Below are 22073 nucleotides of genomic sequence, written 5' to 3'. Positions count from 1 at the left end.
ATGTTGCAAATAAATTCCAAGGAATTCAGAAAACTTCTAAAGTTCACATATGGCCCTCTATTACAGTTTTAAAAAGGTTGCAGAGACACTTGTTAAAGCAGGCTCTCACAATGGAAATGCCATTGGCATTCAAAAACTAAAACAGCAGAAAAACCAGAAAAGAGGATACCATTATTCATATTTTACAGACAACTAAAACCAGATCTAATCATTGCACTTTTTCTTTGAAGTACTGGGGATTGAACCCGGACAAGCTTTACCACACCCACCCACCCTTTTTATTTTGAGAGAAAGTCTCATTAAATTGCTTGCGGCCTCATTAGGTTGCTGAGGCTGGCCTTGAACTTGTGATCCTCCCGCCTAAGCCTCCTGAGTTGCTGGGATTACAGTCTTAAAATACCGCATCCTGTTTAAGCATTGCACTTTCACAAGTAGACCGGATAAGGATCCCGCAACTCATTCAAGTCCACTAATTTTCCCAATTATCACGTTAAAAGGCCCTTCTGTTGCAGGCTGAATTCGAGGAAGCAGAAAGGGTGCCATTACACTTCTCTCCTGGAAAGAATGTGGATGGGAGCCTATAGTTAAAAGCTGCTCATCTAGAGGAATCTGGGTAGGAGCCTAGGCATCTTAGCCACGAAAAATGACCTACACAAATCTCTGGAAACAATCGCTACATAGGCAAAACGGGGAAATAGCATCTGATCTGCCTTCCCTGTAGCGCTTGCTACACTATGGCTCAAGAAGGAGATGATGCGAGGAAACGCAGATGGAAGTAAAGGTTCAGACCATTTCTGAGAGTCTGGGATAACTGAGGGTAGAATGCACACGCTTCTCAGGTGTAGGTTTCTGGCTTCCCCGCTGCAAATTCTTACTCCCTGGCAGAGCAAGAACCCTTTTAGGAAAGGGGACGTGGGAAACAGGGTCACTCCTAGCAAGATTAAAAAAGTGCCTGGGCACTGAACCGGCTTTCGGTGCATGTCTGATGAATGAATCAATGAGTGAGTCTGCAAAGAACACACATAGTTCGAAGCTGAGGTCACTCACCTGTCCCCCAGGCCGCCACATTCACCGGGCGCTAAAGTTTCCTGGGGCTAGTCGCAAGCCCTCTGCTTCTCACCTCCCGTACTCTGGGAGCTCCGGGCTTTGCAGCAGCTCTGACCTGCACCACCTGGATTCCTCCTTTACAGCCACAGGCCGGACGCGTAGCCAAAGTTGGTCCTGGATTGGAACCCAAAGAAGCACAAGAAAAGAAAATTTCGCGCCAAACGGCATGACCCCGCCCCCACGCTATCGCCGTAGCTCGGCGTCAGTGAGCTCCGCCCACCTAAGGGGCGCATGACGAATATCCGCCAACGTGCCGCAGCCATCATTGATTCGATCGGCGCGCATTACACGGAAAAGTTTCATCAAGCAGCCGTTTCCGGTTCCGAGATCGTCGCCTAAGCAGTTTAAAGAGATTTCGTTCACCTTTCTCCGTCCCTTTCAATTTTTTTAAACCGGATGTGACGCATTAAAGGACCCGACGGAAATAGAACTAAACGCATTCTAAAATGGCGAACCGTACAGTAAAGGATGCACATAGCATCCATGGAACCAACCCTCAATATTTAGTGGAGAAGATCATTCGGACACGAATCTATGAATCTAAGTACTGGAAAGAAGAGTGTTTTGGACTTACCGGTGAGCAAGAGCGCGCGGATCCCCTCTGGACTGTCTTGTGGCCCGTTTCTCCAGACTCGGTGCCAGTAGGACCAACTCTGGAGGTGGTACCGGAGAGGTGTATGTCAGTCATCCAGGAAAAGCGCCTGTTGTGTGTCTTGACTAGTCTTGAGCATTGAGGACACTAATGAATCTGATGGGATCTTATTTTATTCTGAAAGGCGTCTTAGTTGAGTCGTTCCATATTTCACGATAGCCTCCTGGGTTACAAATAGTTTTAAACTCAAGGAGCCCAGATATAATTCTTTGACATAACTTCCCACAGGTCTTAAACGAACGTCTCCATGCCCAAAACCCATAGTCTTGACTGTCCTTAAATCTTCGTCAGTTCTAGTATTTCCATGTTCGCGTCCTCTTGAGAGAAGTCTTCTAGGTGGTCTTCAAATCTTTTTTTTTTTTTTTTTTAATTCTGGCATTAAATCTTTGTACTGTGGCACTGGCTGTGGGCCTTGAGCAAGTAAGTCACTTAACCTTTCTTAGCCCTCATTTTTCTTACACGGAAATAGGGACAATGCTGGAACTTAATCGGTTTGTTGTAAAGATTAAATGAGCCAGGGGCAGTGGTACATACCTTGTAGTCCCATTGACTCAGGGGGCTGAAGCAGGAAGATGGCAAGTTAGAGGCCAGCCTGGGCAACTAATTTAGCTAGACCATGCCTCAAAATCAAAGGAAAAAAGGACTGGGATAGAGCACTTGCCTAGCATGTGTGTGGCCTTGATTTGGATCCCCAGTACTGCTCCCACACACACACACAAAAGATTAAATGAGGTAATATGAAGTGCTTAGCAGAGTACCTAGCTTATAGTAACCTTCAGTTTGTATTAGCTGTTGTGATTATTATTACTATTACTAATCTGCACTTGTTTTCTTAATATTAGATTCTTTTTTAATTTTATTTTTTAAATTTGTTTTATTTATTTAAGTTTTTTTCATTTGTAGATGGACACAACGCCTTTATTTTTATGTGGTGCTTAGGACCAAACCCAGTGCCTCACACTTGCTAGGCAAGCAATGGACCACTGAGCTACAACACTAGACCCCTAATATTGAATTCTTGGTGACTATGTAGAAGCTACAAACCTTGAACTATTTTCATCTCCAAGAAGAAAAACTTAAGGCCTAATATTTTGGGATGTCACTCTGATTATTTTTCTTTCTTTCTTTCTTTTTTTTTTTTAGCTGAACTTGTAGTAGATAAAGCCATGGAGTTACGGTTTGTGGGTGGCGTCTATGGTGGAAACATAAAACCAACTCCCTTTTTGTGTTTAACCTTGAAGATGCTTCAGATTCAACCTGAAAAGGATATCATTGTGGAATTTATAAAAAATGAAGACTTCAAGTAAGTGCAGTTTTGACTAACATAAAAGCTTCAATTTATATTCAAATTATATTCAATTTCAATTAAAAGGTTCAAAGTGAGGCTTTAGTTAAGTTGGGTGAACATGATGTTTCCCATTTGCATAGAGAGTTCCACTCTAGATTTTTGCCCTGAATTTGTATTTTGCATATTATATTAACCTTCTTTACTTTCTCAGTAAGCTCCCCATCACCCCTGCCAGTTTTGCACATTAACTGAATATTTCTTAAGCAGAACCAATTGCCTAATACGTTGGAAGGTATAGATATTCAGGGGCAGAGAAAACAACATAGGGTGATAGTTAAGAGGTGTTGTATCTGGACTCCTATGCAGACTTTGTTACTGAGTAATTGTGACTTTGAAGGCATTCCTTAATTTTCTAGGCTTTTTATAATCTGGAAAATGTGGTCAATAATACCTACTCATAGGATTTATAGGAGAGTGATTTAAAGAAGATAGTACATGCATATCAACACAGTATCTGTTGCATGGTAAACAACTAAAAAAATGTGAACTGCTCTTTATTATTACCTATCATAAAGGAATTTACAAACAAATGTACAATTCTGCTTCTCATAAAGAAATAGATGGATTTCAGACGTCTGTTAGTTATTTAAGATGTGAGTGAGAAATTAGATATATAGGTGATAGAGAAAAGGAAGAAATCTTACAAAACATTAACAACTAGAAAATAGCTAAATTTAGTTAGGCACTTACTGTATGCTGTGTGCTATGCTTAGCACTTTACTTGCATTTCTTATTTAATATACAAGTCAGTAAATTTGATAGCATTGTCTCTATTTTATAAGGATTAAGAAAACAAACAAATACCTTGCCCGTTGTCACAGAATTAGTAAATTATACAATCAGAATTTCAACCCAGATGACTAACTTTTTTCCAGAATCCACATTCCTGGCTATGTGTACTTACTCTGTTGTTAAATTCAGTATCTTCTTTGATTCTCAGAATAAACCTATGAAAGTAACTAGATTTTAACCTTGTTTCACAGATGATATATCTGAGAAAGTTGAACAACATGAACCAAGTTTCCACATCTAGTTAATTGATAGTAAGGAAACTTGAATTCATGTCTCCATGTTTTAGAGGTGTTTGCTCTATACTACCTAATAATAGCTTTTTGTCTGCCAAAGAGAAAAAAGGACACACTTATACAATGCTATCATGAGAAAAGCCAGTTGTAAAACTTAGGAACTTCTTAGGTTGGCCTGTTGCTTCACTGTTATGTCTCTGTCAGGTATGTCCGCATGTTGGGGGCACTTTACATGAGACTGACAGGTACTGCAATTGATTGCTACAAGTACTTGGAGCCTTTGTACAACGACTATCGAAAAATCAAGAGCCAGAACAGAAATGGGGGTAAGTATAATGCCAAATCTCTAGACTGTTATTTATTTATATATATGTATATATATATATACTTTAGGTGTAGATTGACACAATACCTTTATTTTGTTTATTTAGTTTTATGTGGTGCTGGCATTCTTAAAGGAGCTTTTATTTCACCAGTATTTCTATTCTTACATTGTTACATATTCTGAGAACTCCTCTTCATTACATTGTTATCTTCTTCTATCAGGTCTTTCATCTCTCTCATGGGGACTATTCATTCTATTAGCTTCCAGTTGGCCTTATCAGTCTGTCCTTGTCTGCTTCCCTTTCTGTCTGCATCTTAAGCTAATCCCTGCTTTGCATCTTGTACTCCTTCCACATGTGCTCCATCTTACAAGATCTAGCTCCAGAATGGCTTTTCCATAAAAAAATTGCCCTAGCACTCCCAGATAAAGTAAGTTTTCCTTATAGTACATCTTCTCTAGAACTGTACTTCACATGTAGTATATAGACTAAGTGTATTCTTTTATTTTTTAATACTTGGTTTAGTTGTCAATAGACATTTATTTATTGCTTGTTGTCATAGAATTAGTAAATTATAAAAATCAGAATTTCAACCCAGATGACTAACTTTTTTCCGGAACCCACATTCCTGGCTATGTGTACTTATTTTGTTGTTAAATTCAGTATCTTCTATTCATATGTGGTGCTGAGAATTGAACCCAGGGCCTCGCATGTGCTAGGCAAGCACTCTACCACTGAGCCACAACCCCAGCCCCAGTGTATTCTTACTTACGTAAGAATCCTATTGGAAAACAATAAATATATACAAAGGGGCAACTCTATACCTTTTATAAAGAGATACTTTCTAAAGTAAGGAAGACTCTGGAGCGAAGCAACCAAAACATTTTGTCACTAGTGTCATAACAAAAGATAGTAACATTTGCCTTTCTCTTCTACATGTATTAACAGTAGAAGTATAATTTGGTATAGGTTAAGTATCCCTTATCACCAACGACTCAAGACCAGAATGTTTGAGATTTCAGAGTTTTTCAGATTTTGGAACATTTGCATAAACTTTACCAATTGAACATTTCTAATCCAGAAATCTGAAATGTTCTAAAATCTGAAACATTTACGTATCATATTTTGGATTTTGGGATTAAGGATGCCCTTTAAACTTTTATTAACTTATTAGTTTATTCATTGGACAAGTACCAGTGACATGGCAGGTGCTGTATTGTATACTAGAAATAACATGGTGAACAAGATGGACATGGAATTGCCATTGTGGGGTTAATTTGCTTGTATTTTGTTAAGACAGGATTTCTCAACCTGTGGATATTTTGGGCTAGATAATTCTTGCTATGGGGGTTGTCTTCTGCATTACAGTATCCCTGGCCACTTCCCACTAGATGAAAGGAGCACTCCTTGTATGTAAGTGATGGGTTGTGCAAAATTACCTGTGATTGAGAACCATGGAACTGTACTATGGAAGATATGAAAAGCTGTTACTTCATGTGGCAAATAAGATACATGTTCTATGTTTAGGAACATTGTGGGTTCATGAGAAATTAAATTTGAATGAGAAATTAAATTTGAATTGTATGATCTATTAAAATTACCTTGAGTTAGACAATATGTTCAAGATCACACCTACATAATTCAAGACTTTTTGTTTCATCTTTCTTGCTAATTGTGACAACTTCATTTATCCCGTAAGCCCTTACTTCCAAATAGGCTTGGCACATAGATAGCCTCATAAAATAAATATTATAATTCTTTTGGGGCTTTGTTTTTTTTTTGATGTTGTTATCTGTGTTGGTCAGCTTTTTATCTCAGTGGCCAAAATACTTGATTTAAACAAAAAAAGAAAGATTTATTTTGGATCACAATTTCAGAGATTTCAGTCCATGGTCAGTGTGCTCCATTGCTTTGGTCCTGAGGCAAGACAGAACAGAACAGAAGGTTATGACAGAGGAAAGCTGCTCAGCTCATGATAGCCAGAAAGCAGAGAAAGAGTCTGTAGACAAGAAATATCCTTCCAGGGCACTCCACTAAATGAGCTACTTCTTCCAACTAGGTTTTGTCTCCCAGTGAGTTCATTATCAGTGAATTTATCCACTGATGAGATCAGAGACCTCAATCACTTCCCAAAAGCCCCACCTCTGAATATTGCTGCATTGTGGACCAAGTCTTCAAACCATGAATCTTTAGGAAACACTTCATATCCAAACCATAACATTATCTAAATCTCTTTATTTCCAGGTTGCTTGAGCTAATGATTTTTTTTCTTTCAGAGTTTGAACTGATGCATGTTGATGAATTTATTGATGAATTGTTGCACAGTGAGAGAGTCTGTGATATCATTTTGCCCCGGCTACAGGTAAGAGACAGAAATCTGTTATCAGGGTCACCCTTCCTCTCTAAGATAGGCAGATAGACAATCACACATACATATTAAAATACTGAAGCCCCGGGTTTGGGGGGTCCTCTTAATAAGATTTTATATCTATGAAAAAGAGGATAGGGAGTGAGAGGGAACAAAGTGTTTGAAAGGTGGTGCATTAAAAGTTAGCATAGGGAAGTGTTCTTCTTTAGAATGTCATATCAAGGATATTGTAGCCCAGGTAGTGATTTTTACACTTTGTGAGCAGCTTTTTTCAATTCATGTAAAAAGCCAGACTATAAAACAGATTAAAGAGGGCTAGGTGATGGGAGTTGAGGCCTTAATTCCTTAAATTTCCCCCTTTCATCATTCTGCCACCTTGCTCTACTAATAGAAGATTATCCATGAACACCCTTTAGGATTGTGTTTTATGATTTTAAAACTACTTTCGCATATGATTTTAAAACTGCTTTTGCAAAATTCCGAGGGAAAATATGGTAGGTAACCTAAGGGAAAGAGAATGCGTAGAGAGATGACAGGAAGTTAGAAGATCTAACTTTAAGTTTCTGTGTTGTTATGCCTGATTACTTATAGCACCTAGTCCTAATTTCTGTCTATAAAATGAAGAAAGTGGTCTTTAAATTTTGTTATGCAGATATTGAAAAACCCCATATATTCTAACCCAGATAGCTCCTTTCTCCTCTAGGTTATAAATGGAGCTCGAGTAGGGAGACTTCCTTTGAAATAAGGCTTTTAAAGTGACTTGTTTGTAGTATAACTGACACACAATAAACTATATTTTAAATTATAAAATTTGATAAGTTTTAATACATGCATACCCACATGAAACTATTGCCACAATCAAGATAGTGAATCCCTTCCTTCCGCTCCTCTCACTTAGCCCTGTTGATGTGCTATTGTTATAGATTACTTCATGTTTTGAAACATAAAACATTATTTTTTCATTCAGCATAAATATCTTGAGATTCATCCATGTTAAGCATATGCATTGATTTGTTACATGTTATTGCTGAGTAGCACTCCATTGTGTATAGCCATTTACTTGTTCATGCATAATTAGGGAATACAAGCTCAGTATATAAAAATCAATTGTAGGTCTATACACTGGCAATGAACAATTAGAATTTGAAATCTTATTAAAAAGAACATTTATAGCAGCATAAAAATATAAAATAAGAATATTTTGTCAAAAGAGAAGCAAGAGTTATACACTTAATACTACAAAATAGTTTAGCATTACTGAGAGCAATTAAAGAAGACATAAATAAATGGAGAGATATACAGATGTTCCTCAACTTGTGATAGGGTTACTCCCAATAAACCTATTTTAAGTTGAAAATGTACTTATTACACCTAACCTACTAAATATTTTAGCTTAGCATAGCCTATTAGAACACTTACTTACATTAGCCTGGATTTGAGCAAAATCATCTAATACAAAGCCTACTTGTATAATTTTTTAAATATCTGTGTTCAGAAAATGAGATAGCACATTATACTATAGACTACCGATTGTTTACTGATGTGATCACATGACTGGGAGCTTTTGCTTACTGCCACAGCTCAGAATCAAGAAGTATGTACACCAGTGTCAGTTGTTTAAAAGTGAAAATATTTATTACATGCATTGGAAAAAATTCTTTACAAATTGATGTTACCCGATTATGTAGAGCTCTTTAGATGTAATAAAATAAAAGCCTTAGGTAAAAAAAAAAGAAGAAGTATGTACTGCAATTCAGTAGCTTGGTAATAGATGATAATTCAAAGTGCAGTGCCTACTGAGTGCATTTTACTTTCACACCATGATAAAGTAAGAAAAGAAAATTGGATACCATATGTATCACATTGATATTATATCTTGTACAATAATTTAATATTGTCAGTTCTCCCAAATTTATTCAATGCAATCTCAATCAAAATCTTAGTAAACTTGTAGAACTTGACAAACTAATTCAAAAATTTATATGAAGTACAAGGGACTTAGAATATCCAAAACAACTTGGAAAGGAACTGAGGAGGGAAATTGAAATGTGACTTATAAATGTTAACATATTACCAAGAGGTGTGCTCTGGTATGTGCCTCTATGTGTCCTGATTAAAGTAATTCTTAAGCCTTTTGTAGGGTAGGGGTATAGCTCAGCGGGGAGAGCACTTGCCTAGCATATGCCAGGTCCTGGGTTCAATGCCCAGTACCAAAAAAAAAAAAATCCAGGACTATCTTTTGACCTGATTCTATTCTTCTCAAGCAAACTACAGCTTTTAACTTTTTTTTTTCCTCTCTTGAGATGAGGGTCTCAAAGATGTTGCCTAAGCTGGCCTTGAATTTGTAATCCTCCGTTTCGGCCTCATAATCAGCTGGGATTATAGGTGTGCACCCACAGTGGCCCAGCTCCAGTTGAGTTTTTTGGTTTGTTTCATTTGTTTTTGTTTTGTTTTGATACTAGGGACTGAACCACTTAACCACTGAGCCATGTCCCTAGCCCCCTTTTAATTATTTTGAAACAGGGTCTCTCTAAATTACTTAGGGTCTGGCTAAGTTGCTTGATGCTGGCCTGGAACTTGCAATTCTTCTGCCTCAACCTCCAGAGTAACTGAGATTATAGGTGTGCACCATCATGCCCAGCTTCCTGATGAACTTTTGTTAGGTGCACCCTGACATTTGCAAGGAGTTGCTTTGAATTCTCATTCCACCAAACACAGACTCTAAGAAGTGATATATTGATTTCATAGAATTTTGATAGAAGATGAGTGAGAGCTAGATAGCATACAGATAATACTACTTATCTACAGCTACCCATCTAAATCATCCAACATTCTTTATTTCCTTTGAACAAGAAAATGGTAAGGGGTCTTATCACTCAGTCAGTCCTGAACTTACTTTGCCTCTCAGGTTCTTAGTCACTGCTAAGCCATATCCCAAAAGAAAATGGAACCAGGAAATGAACTGTTTGCTTAGACCCAATTCAAAATGCATGAAGAATCTCAACAGCTTCCTGGATCTTGGGTCTGATGAACATTTGGTGTTATTCTAAGACTAGGCCTCTTCTTTTGGAAATAATACCCAACACAGTCTCAGCCATAAACTTATTGGCCCTTGGATTTTTTAAATTTAAGTTGTTGATGGACACAATACCTTTGTTTTATTTCTGTGCAGTGCTGAGGATTGACTTGGTGCCTCATGCATGCTAGGTAAGTGCTCTACCACTGAGTTACAATCCTAGACCCAGCCCTTGGATTTTATGTGTATATAAAGCTCCCATATTTGATTATACATATACTGATATTTTAGTGACATAACAGTATAAGGTAAAAGTTTGTTCCCCTCAGCTTTGTATTTATGATTGTAGGGTAACTTAAAAAGAGTGTATAGACTCCAGATGTATTAAACTCCTTAGGAAAATCTGAACTGTCTGAGGTACAGTTACCATACTTTTCTGACAATTCAAGAAATGCAGTGTTGGGGCCTCAGGACAGAGAAGATGGCAGTGATCCCTTTTTTATGTTCTCTGTAGAAACGCTATGTGCTAGAGGAAGCTGAGCAACTGGAACCTCGAGTTAGTGCTCTAGAAGAGGACATGGATGATGTGGAGTCCAGTGAGGAGGAGGAGGAAGAAGATGAGAAGGTAAGACTTACAAGAATTTAAGGGTTGGGAAAGGGTGGAAATGAGCTTTTTGTGTTTTGTTTTCAGGCTTCAGTTTTTAATAAAAAAGGAAATGCCTCATTTTGAAAGTATAAATCCTTGATTCATAGCTTTGCTATTTATTATAGGTGTAACCTTAATGTTCTTTTTTAAAATTTGTTTTTGATGCTGGGGATTGAACCCTGGCCTTGCACAGGCTAAGGACATAATCTACCACTGAACTACGCTACCCACAGCCTCCTACTAGTGGTATAATCATGTGTAAATTACATAACCTTAGTTTTCTTAAAAACTGGAAGTGAGAATAGTAATCTTTTTTTCTCAAAATTGTTATATGAGTATTCAATGAGTAGATTATATATATATAAAGCTCTTAGTATTGGTGTATGTTAATTGCCTGATAAATGTACCTATTAAAATAAAAACTTGGGAGAGTTGAACCTGTTCTAAGCAATAAGCCTAGTTTAGTGGAAAAGAGTGCCTATTGCAGTCATTCTTTCAATCATTTAAAATGCTGAAAAGCTGTTAAGCAGTCAGATAAATGATGATATCAGTTCATAAAACTATTAGTCTAAGTTATTTTTAAAAGTGTATGATATGTGGAAATGCTTACATTAAAATAGAAAAATCTGAAATTCTTGTGATAATTATAATAATATATATGTATTGAAAAAGACTAGAAGAAAGTAGAAAATGTTAACCTGATTTTTGTGTGTATGGTGAAGTAGCAATATAATTATTTTTCCTCAATATGAATAACTAGTGGTCCTATGGTTTTTTATAATTCCATTTCCCAACTCATCTGCATTCTTATCTTTGTCAAAGTTCAGTTGTGTATGTGTGTGGGCCTGTTTCGGGTAACACTCTATTCCGCTAGCCATTTTGTGCAAGTACTACACTATTCTGATTTTTTAGCTTCATAAGAATTCTTGATGTTTAGAAGAGCAAGTGCCTCTTTCAGAAGCATCTTTGCTATTATTTGGCCATTGTTCTATTATGTACATGATAGCATCAACTTACTGAGTTTAAAAGAAGCTGGCCAGGATTTTGATTAAAATTACATTGAATCTGTAATTGAATTTTGGGGGAAAATGAAAATGATATCTTTATGATATCCATGAACATGGTATACCTTTCCATTTATTTACCTCTTTAATGGCTTCTAAGAAGTTTTATGTGTAAACTTTCATAATTTCTTGCATATAGTTCTTGTATATCTTCCTACATCCTCTTCTGTTTTTGTTGCTATCGTAAAAGAGGGCTTTTTAAGGATTTACTCTCATCTACTTTTTTTCTTTTGGCTTTAAAATTTTTACTGTGTCTATTGTAATAAAGCATCATGTGAAATACACTAACTTTTCATCTTTGTAAAATACAGAATAGTCTACAAACTATATCATATGTGGATATGCAGTTAATTTATGCATATGACTAAATTTGTAGATCTTGTTGGGAATTCTAAATGAATGAACAATCATTATCTGAAATAATACAGTTTGGTTTTTTCCTAATATTCATGTCTTTGGACATCTTATGTAGTTGTTGAATAGAAGTAGCAAAAGACATCTTTGTTCCTAATTTTAAAGGGAATGCTTTTTAAGAATTATAGTTGTGGTCGGGGGTTGTGGCTCAGTGATAGAGTGTCTACCTGTCATTGAAGATGAACTGAGTTCAATTTCCAGCACCAGATTTTTTTTTTTTTTTTTTGATAAAGGAATTATTTTCTTTTCCTGCTTTCTTATGAGTTTTTATCATGAGTAGGAATATTTTGTTACCTACTTTTCCTTAGGTAAAACTTATGTAGTTTTTAATCCATTGAGATAAGTGTGGTTTATAGACTTGATAATTTACCTTTCAATAAACTCAACTTGGATTTTTATCTTTAAAAAAAAAAAATCGGGGACTAGGCCTGGTGGTGCACACTTGTAATCCCAGTGGTTGGGGAGGCTGAGACAGGAGGATCAGGAGTTCAAAGCCAGCCTCAGCAACAGTGAGTTGCTAAGCAACTCAGTAAGACCCTGTCTCTAAATAAAATACAAAATAGGGCTGGGGATGTGGCTCAGTGGTTGAGTGCCTCTTGAGTTCAATCCCTGTTACAAAAAAAAAAATTGTAGGAAGAGGGGATTACTGGGGATTAAACCCAGGGACTCTCTACCACCAACCTTTTTTTTTCTAGATGAGAGCAGATATGTTTACTTACTCATTCATTTTGTACTGGCAGTTGAACTCAAGACCTGACATATGCTAAGCACATACTCCACCATTGTGTTACAGCCCATCATCCCACATGGATTTTTTAACACTTGATCTAGCTATGTAAATGGACATTCTTCTATAAAGTTGAGTGTATGTGGCAGTGAGCACTATAGACTCCAGATATAGAGGTAAGCTCTACAGATATTAGTGAAAATCTTACCATTAAAGTAGCAAACTTCTGATATTCAACTGTTTATTGTTTTAATTTGAGACAGGCTTTCACTGAATTGCCCAGGCTGGCTATGAACTTTGCAGTCCTCCTGCCTCAGCCTCCTTAACTGCTGGGATTATAGGCATGTGCCACTGTGCCTTGCAAGTTTACTATCTTTTATATACTGTTGGATTAGATTCATTACCATTTTATTTAGGATACTTGTATCTTTGTTTATAAATGACAGCAGCCCATAATTTTCCTTTCTCATGATGTCCTGTTGCAGGTTTGTTATAAAAATTATGTTGGCTTTATAAATATGTTGGGACTCAGTCCCTCTTTTTTTAATTATCTAAAAGAAGTTACTAAAGATTGAAATGATCTGCCATAAAGTTTTGATAAAATTCATTCATAAAGCTCGGTCTGGTATTTTCTTTATGGAAAGAATTTTAGTTATTGCATTAATACCTATAATAGTTACAGGAAAATTAAGGGTTTCTTTTCCTAATAGAATCAGCTTTGCTAAATAATATTTTTCTAGGAATTTATCTGTTTTTACATATATCTTCATCCAGTCTTGACAGTCTGTTTCTTACTATTGAGTTAGTTAGAAGACTACTAACTTTATTACAATTGCAACAGATATGCTTTTTTTTAATCTTCTTATCCTGTTTGTTTTATTCTTCTTAGAGTCTTATATGTTTAGTTTTTCTCTGTTCTACTTTTTTTTCATTTTGCCTGTTTGGAATTTACATCCTCACTTGTGATTACTCTTGAAATTTTACATGTATACTTAAAATCTAAGATTAAGGGCTGGGATTGTGGCTCAGCGGTAGAGTGCTCATCTAGCACATGCAAGGCCCTGGGTTCGATCCTCAGCACCACATAAAAATAAATATATAAAATAAAGATACTGTGTCCAACTACAACTAAAAAAAAAAAAAAAAACCTAAGATTAAGCTCTATCTTAAATCCTACTCATCCATACCCCATTCCAAAAAAAAATCCAAGAACCATAAAACCAACTCTTTTTACAACCATCAATATTGTTCTCAATTTACATGTTTTTCCCAGGATTTAATACTTTTTAAACTCCACAATTTATTTTTTTATAGACCATGTTTGTTAGTGTCTATAGATGTTTATTCTTTCATCCCTTTTGCATCTCTGACACTTTTTATTTATCTTCTTCCTTCCTCTGTAATTCTTAAGAATTTCTATTCGTATGGGTATTTTCCTAGCAAATTCTGGTTACCTGTAAATGATTATTTCACTGTCATTCTTAAAAGACATTTTTTATTAGTACACAATTCTAGATTGACAGTTTTTTCCCACAGCACTTTTAAAATACTGTTCAATCCTCTGGCAACCATTATCAACTATGAATGCTCTGCTTTCATTCTAATTAGTTTTTTTTTTTTTAAGAGTAATCTGTGATATTTTCCCTCCTGACAGCTTTAAGATCTTCTCTTTGTTATTTTGTAGTTTTATTATGATCTGACTCAAGTTTCCTTTTATTGATTACTTCATTTGGTGTTTGTTCTCATTTTGCTTTCCAGCTGTTTTTCATCAGCTCTAGGGTATTAAGGTCCTTGATCTTGTCTATTGTCTCTCCATTCTCTCTTTAAGGGGTTCCATTAGAAATATGTAAGTTCTTATTTGGTCCATCTTGTAACTTTCCATCTTATTTCAGTCATATATTCTGCTTAATTTCTTCAGGTATTCTTCCCAGTTCACTTGTTTTTTCCTAAACATCTCGTTAGTTGTTCTGATTGTGCCTTTAATTACTTATACATATCATACATAACTCATGTTTTCTACCTGATAATTCAGTGTCACTCTTGGAGGTGTTACTTCTGTCTGTTGCTACTGCTGACTCTTGGTCATAACATCTCACCTTCTCATATGATTACTGATGTTTCATGCTTAAACTTGTTGATGAGGTTGCTCTGGTGATAAACTGAAGGTGGAAATTTTTCCTCCAAAAATGATTTGCAGTCATTTTTGCAAATGGATAAGCATATGTTCTGAGAACATCATTGTTCAATTTTATTATACAATCATCATCAGAGTATACTTACAGAAACTTAGATGGTATGGATCATTTGGCATAACTTTTTTTTTTTTTTTTAAACAGTTCTAGGGATTCCACTCATGACCTTGTGCATGCTAAGCAAGTGTTCTAGTACTGAGCTATGTCTTGAGCCTAAAATTAAATTTAATTAAAATTTTTTTTTTTTTTTTTTTTGCAGTACTAGGATTGAACCCAGGGCCTCACATATTCTAGACAAGTGCTCTACCATCACTGAGCTAGGTATAAACTTAGAAAATAGGCAGTAATTTAATATGCTGTGGAGAGCAGAATAGAAATGTGAACCCTGTCTTGTAGGTTAACTCCTATAAAGACATGTAACCTCTCTAGGATTGTCTGCAAATTTAATATGTTCCAGTAAAAATAGCAGGTTTATAAGTGTTTCTATAATAACATTAATTGTGTGTTCTAAACTTTACATGTAATGTGTGTAGAAAATAAGTACATGCTAAAATTATTAGGGTTTATAGGAAAAAGATTGAGTGCACTATCTCAGAAGATAATACATACAGTCCAGGCTGGCCACCTTGCTATGGCTGGAAGTTACTTCAGTATTAAAAATACACAAAAAGCAGTAGAAAAAGTAGAAATGCTGGCTTATGTATTGAAACAGTCAGTGCAAATGGAAACATATCCCTGAGGCCCTAGGCTTCCTGTAAAGTAAGTGCAAAACGCAGGGCATTCTTCCACAAATTAAAAGCATTACAGGGCTGAGGTGCTCTTCTGTGGGAGATGAATCAAAAGTAGACATTCTTTTTTCTTAATGGAAAATTTCAATGACATGCTGAAGTAGAGAAAATATACCTCCATATACTCATTACTCAGCTTTTAGCCATAATCAGTCATAACCAATTTTCTTTCCTCTGTGTTCCAACTCAGTTACCCCATACCAATTTTTTTGAAGTACATCACAAACATCATGAGTTCATACTATTTTAGAAAAGATAGAGGCTCCCATCTTAAGCAAAACCATGATACCATCCATCATCATTCCCTCCTGCAAATCAACAATATCATCAAGTATTCAAAGTTTGCATTTCCCCAGCTATCCTATTTATTTTTTTTAGGTGGACACATATCTTTATTGTTTTTATGTGGTACTGAGAAATGAACCCAGTGCCTCAGGCATGCTAGGCGAGCGTGCTACCACTTGAACCACATCCCCAGCCCCTATCCTGTGGTTTTTTGTTTTTTGTTTTTTTAGTTTTCAGTGGACACAATATCTTTATTTTATGTGGTGTTGAGGATCGAACCCAGCATCTGACGTATGCCAGGCGAGTGCGTTACCACTTGAGCCACATCCCCAGCCCCTATCCTGTGTTTTTTTAAAATGCTTTTTTTTAGTTGTAATTGGACACAATACCTTTATTTTATTTACTTACTGAGGTTCTGAGGATCAAACCCAACGCCTTGCACATGCTAGTGTAGTGCTCTACCACTGAGCACAACCCCAGTCCTATCCTGTATTTTTTAATAGTTTAACTGAGTAAGTGTTCAGTGTCCATACATCATAGTTGTTGTTTTTTTTATTTTATTTTTTTTAGTTGTTGATAGACCTTTTATTTATACACCATGTTGAGAATCAAGTCCTCTGCTTCACACATGCCAGGCAACTGTGCCACCGCTCAGCCCCAGCCCCATCCCCATCATAGTTGGTTTTTATGACTCTTAAAGTGTGTTTAAATCTGTAAGTTCCATCTTTCACTGTTTTATCGTACATTTTTGATATTATTATCAGGTCATTTATCCTACACAAATTTACAGTCTGTTTTTCTGATTTTTATCTGTGATGTTATTAACATTTTCCTGTGCCCTTTGTATCATTCCCATTAGTTATTAAATCTTGAGGCTTAATCAGATTTGGGGGTTTTATCTCCTTTGAAGTGGAGCAGCATTATTTCATAAGCAAAAAGTCTGTCTTGTTTCATTTTTTGTTTATTCTGAGAGAGAGAGGGTCTTGCTAAATTGCTACAGCTGGCCTCAAACATGCAGTCCATCCTCCATCTTCAGCCTCCCAAGTCTCTGGAATTGTCTCACCTTTTTTGATGTTAGGATCAATGCCTAGATCCATTAGGTGTTGTAAAATGGTGATATATTCTAATTTTCCATTTTTTCAGCATTTTAATCTGAAATCCTCCTGTAAAGAAAATACCCCCAAATGAACATTTAGTTTTTCATAGACAAGGCAAGATAAATAAAATTTAACTTTTCCTTTACCAGTTTAAAATAATGAATTTGGTTCTCTAGTGCCTTACATAGATGATGCTTGTTTGTCCTTGGTAATATTTTGAGCTCCTGGATTTAAGCAGATGTGGTATTTTCATTCATCACTATCTACATTTATGCTCAAATTTTCCCATCTTTGGCCCATAGAGGCCTCTTCAACTTAACTCCTGAGGTTTTATTAATACTTTCACAGAAGTCTTTTTTTGGGGGGTGGGGGTGGTACTAGGGATTGAACCCAGGGATAGTCTACCACTGAACTACATCCCCAGCCCTTTTTCATTTTTTATTTGGAGACACAGTCTTGTTAATTTTCTGAGGCTGGCCTCAAACTTGTCATCATCCTGCCTCAGCATTCTGAGTTGCTGGGATTGTAGGCATGTACCACTGCACCCAGTTCACAGAAGTCTTTTACACATACCATCCTTGGTTTCTCACATAACAAAACGTTCCAGTCACATTTTGTATACTATGCCCCAGACCTGGAATTAACCATTTCTCCCAGAAGTTCTTGGTTTCTTTTAATAGTAAATAGTATTCAGATACCGCAGTCTAGGCACTATAAGTGGTCATTGCTACCAGGTTAATTGGTGTTGCTAGGCCTTTAAATTTGGCAGAACTAGAGGAATCTTTTTTTTTTTTTAATATTAAAATACTTTGTATTTAACATTGTTGATCTTATATCTCTGTTTTCTTGTATGTGGAAAATCCAACTTGTTAATTATTTCTTATTATACTCACACAGTCCCAGAATAATAATACTAACTAGGAATAATAATGGGATTATTGAAAACTATTTTCTGGTAGTTCTTTTTTGTCTTTAGGGTTATTCCTGCAAGTAGTCAAATTATTGTGTTGTATAGTCACTTAGAGATAGACTTGGGACAGGATGGGAGGAGAGAATAATCAGTATTACTAGACAGCTGTCTGTAATAAGCCTGTGGCCATCACTTACCCATCTATCTCGTTTCCAGTTGGAAAGAGTACCATCACCTGACCACCGCCGCAGAAGCTACAGAGACTTGGACAAGCCCCGTCGCTCTCCAACATTGCGCTATAGGAGGAGTAGGAGTCGGTCTCCCAGAAGGTAAGGCTCTAGTCCTTGACCTTTTCAAGGGAAATTTTGAAGATTATACCCTAGGAGTTTAGATTGTAGGAAAAGAAAAATGCTAGTTTATGGAGAAATGTTTGCCTGATGTCTTAATGATCTATTATTACAAAATGATCACTCCAAAACCTCACTCACAGATAAAAAATGTTTCTTTAGTTTTTATTTCTCAGTGATGTAAGTGGCCTCATATATGCAGTGTTTAGACTATAAGTTATGTTTCTCATTTGTTTTTTGATCAGTTGTTTACTGATACAAGATAGACCTTAGCAAGGATGGCTAGGGTAACTTCTCTATGTCTCATCCTCCAGCAGGCTAAGTTAGCTATGATCTCAGTGACAGTTGGAAAATTAAGAGCAAACAAATTCATTCCTGCAGATATTCTTCCAGTATCTGCTTGTATCACATTTGCAAATATCCCATTGACAAAGCTAGAGTTAAGAGTGAGCGGGTGCTACAAGTTACATGACAAGACATGGATACAGAGAAAGGTAAAGAATATGAATCTGGACCACTAGGTTCAATCCCTAGTACTTGCCCAAAAAAGAACTGGAGCTATTCTTGCACTCAACATCCAGTACACTAACCTAGGCTCTCTTCCTCCTCTTTGTAGGCGGAGTCGATCTCCCAAAAGACGAAGGTAGGCTTTCAATCAATTTTGATGAAGGAGAGGGTTTGGGGAGGGGTTGTTGGTGTTGTGTGTATATTGTCAAACAGATCTGGTGGGTTGACCAGTCTTTTCAACAGCCCCTCACCCCGCCGAGAAAGGCATCGGAGCAAGAGTCCAAGACGTCACCGGAGCAGGTCCCGCGATCGACGACACAGATCTCGCTCCAAGTCTCCAGGTAATAGAATTTGGGCCTTGGTGTTGCGTGTCTTAAACTATGCCTCTTTGATTTCTTTGTTATCTCTTACAATATAGGAATGCCTCACTGTTGCTTAACAGAAAAATAAATGGATGTAGAATCTGAAAATTAGGGTTCACATCTTGAGTCTTTGCTAATATGATAATGGGCTTCAGGTTTTTTTGTTTTGTGGCACTGGGGATTGAACCCAGGGGTTCTTTACTAGGGGTGCTTTACCAGAGAACTACTTTCTTAGCCCTTTCTATTTTGAGACAAGGTCTCTTGTTAAGTTTCTGAAGGTGGCATGGAACCTCCCAAAGTTGGTCTCAAACTTGAGATCCTCCTGAGTCACTGGGGTTACAGGCATGCACCACTGTTCCTGGCCAGTATTTTCCATCTTAAATTATAGTAGTGGTAGAAACCCAACATGGTGTTTGTGAAATTAGCCATAAAGCTCTGAAGGTATATGAAGTGGTTTCATTAGTACTAATACACACACACCAATTCAAAGAAGTATTACCAACAAGAGGGGTCCCTAGCATAAGCCAAAAGAGTGTTGAGCTAATGGGAAGAATCGGGGGAGATGAGTATACCAGTTTAAGAATAAAAGGATAGAACCTGACTTATCCAATGACTTTTCTTCTCCAGGTCATCACCGAAGTCACAGACATAGGAGCCATTCAAAATCTCCTGAAAGGTATGGGTAGAAAGTCCCAATTACAAATGAGCTAGACCTAAAATTTCCTTGTTTTGATGAGGATAATGAGAATTTCTCATTATAAGACAAAGTAGGCCTTTTGCCCTCAGAATTACTAGAATTATACCTCTTTTGCACTCTGTGTTTTTCTTTGTAAGATTATGGCTTTGGATAACAAATGAGTTATGGTCTCAGTAGACTTAGGTTTTAAAGTACCAACTTTTTTTAAAAAAAAAATTATATATGACAGTGGAATGTATTACCACAATTCATATTACACATATAAAGCTCAATTTTTCATATCTATGGTTGTATACAAAGTGTATTCACACCATTTGTGTCTTCATACATGTACTTAGGGTAATGGTATCCATCTCATTCTACCATCTTTTTTTTTAACCCCCATGCCCTCTTCCTTTCCCTCTCACCTGCTTTTGCCCTATCTAGAGTTCCATCTAATCTTCCCATACTCCCCCTCCCAACCCTACTATGAATCAGGATCCTTATATCAGAGAAAAGCATTTGGCATTTGGGGATTGGCTAACTTCACTTAAAGCATTATATTCTCCAACTTCATCTATTTACATGCAAATGCCATGATTCTTTTATTGCTGAGTAATATTCCATTGTGTATATATACCATATTTTCTTTATCCATTCATCTAGGTGGGTTCCACAGTTTAGCTACTGTGAATTGTACTAAAGCACCAACTTTCACTTTCATTTGTTCAGCTTTTATTAGAAACCTATGTACTTTTAATCTCTTTTGAAAGAGTTCATTTCTTCAATGGTAAAATTGGATAATAATGCCCAACTCTGTTGCTCTGAGACATACAGACAGACACACACACACACAATTTAACCCACACATTTAATGAGTATTAGGTGTCATCTCCATCCTTATCATTGTCAACCATATCATGGACTTTCTCACAAATCCTTCGCTGCCTAATTAATAATTTATATATATTGCCATTTCAGGTCTAAGAAAAGCCACAAGAAGAGCCGGAGAGGGAATGAGTAGTGAACTCAGCTTTTGATTATGAGGGTATCTACTCATGTGGAAGAATTAAGATCTGCTTTCCAGGCAGCTTTAAGAGTAATTTAGTTTTTTCTTATCAAGTTTTTCTACTTTTTTTTTTTTGGTATGAAAAAGGTGCTGAATTTTGCCTCCTTTTTTGAACTGTAATCCATGTCTTTGAGGGATGATGTTTCTTCATGTCAGTTTTTGACCCAACTAATAACTATAACTGTATTCAAACTTATGAGGCTAGGAAAGGATCTGGGGGTTGGGAATATGAATGAGAAAGGATCTGGCCATCTGATGAGCAACCCTTTTCTTTTTTGTTATTAAACCCGACATAGACATTTGCCCTTTTTTTGTTGTTGTTGTTTAGTTTTTGGTTTGCTTGGTGGTTAGAACTGCTTTGAGAGTCCTGGGATATATACCTTTCCTTCTTTAATAAAGGAAAAATGATTGAAGGGCAGGGAATCGAGGATAAATCAGTAAAAATATAGTAACTTTTTTCCCAGCGGTAGAAAGTGGTAATAAACCTGAAAATTGACTGGTGAGCCACACTTTTGCAGGATTAGAATACATTCAGACATAATATTTTATCTGGATCATTCAAGCCGTTTTCATCAAACAGTTCAACAGTAGCACTTGACACGCTTTATACAGCACATTCCTATATAGTACCACTTTGTTGCTCCCCATAAGCCGTGAATTCCAGGTTCAGATCCTTAGCCTTTATTCTACAAGTACTATTCAGTAGCAGTAGGTCTAAAGAACTGGAAAAGATTTGATGGAGAGCAAAGTAGTAACAATCATGGTTTTGACCCAAGTTGCTCAACAGTTGTGCAATTAAAAAGTCAAGGGGCTAGGGTTGTGGCTCAATGGTAGTGTGCTTGCCTGGCATGTGTGAGGCATTGGGCTCGATTCTCAGCACCACATACAAATAAATAAAAATAAAAACTAAAAAATATTTTTAAAAGAAAGTACAGTAGGAAGACAGCTTTTTAGAAGGGCAGAGAATGAGGATAAATCAAGGTGATAATGAAAATGATGCATTCAATTTAACAAGTTTAATTTGAGGCAGTTATGGTGTGCAGTAACTACATAAATTCCGGATGGTTTAGAAATAGGGATACAGTTCAGCATAGTGATCTAGTCTACAATTGATGTTTATGTAATTGCAGAAGACGTAGATGAAATTGAT

The 22073-nt window shown here is 36.6% G+C and overlaps 1 protein-coding gene across 2 annotated transcripts; it reads left to right on the top strand.

The window, feature by feature from the left end:
- Nucleotides 1–1409: 1409 nt before the first annotated feature.
- Nucleotides 1410–21225, top strand: Prpf38a (pre-mRNA processing factor 38A). 2 transcript variants are annotated; one of them, XM_076841301.2, is made up of 10 exons: nt 1410–1683; nt 2903–3062; nt 4337–4458; nt 6732–6817; nt 10354–10464; nt 18179–18291; nt 18926–18952; nt 19060–19157; nt 19806–19854; nt 20836–21225. In XM_076841301.2, the coding sequence occupies exons 1-10, from the start codon at nt 1554–1556 to the stop codon at nt 20876–20878; spliced, it is 939 nt and encodes a 312-aa protein (XP_076697416.1). In that variant the 5' UTR covers nt 1410–1553; the 3' UTR covers nt 20879–21225. The 2 variants fall into 2 exon arrangements, with proteins under 2 accessions (XP_076697416.1, XP_076697415.1); XM_076841300.2 differs by having other exon boundaries at nt 19048–19157.
- The last annotated feature ends 848 nt before the right edge of the window (nt 21226–22073 follow it).

The sequence above is a fragment of the Callospermophilus lateralis genome, chromosome 7, assembly GCF_048772815.1.
Source record: "Callospermophilus lateralis isolate mCalLat2 chromosome 7, mCalLat2.hap1, whole genome shotgun sequence".
NCBI lineage: Eukaryota > Metazoa > Chordata > Mammalia > Rodentia > Sciuridae > Callospermophilus > Callospermophilus lateralis.
Note: the sequence above shows the minus strand (reverse complement) of the source record. Positions and strands in the feature narration are given on the sequence as shown.

Coding starts and splice junctions, on each gene's coding strand:
- Prpf38a (XM_076841300.2), top strand. CDS start 1,554: ATGGCGAACCGTACAGTAAAGGATGCACATAGCATCCATGGAACCAAC. Junction 6,818..10,353: donor TCATTTTGCCCCGGCTACAG/GTAAGAGACAGA, acceptor TGTTCTCTGTAG/AAACGCTATGTGCTAGAGGA. Junction 10,465..18,178: donor AGGAGGAAGAAGATGAGAAG/GTAAGACTTACA, acceptor TCTCGTTTCCAG/TTGGAAAGAGTACCATCACC.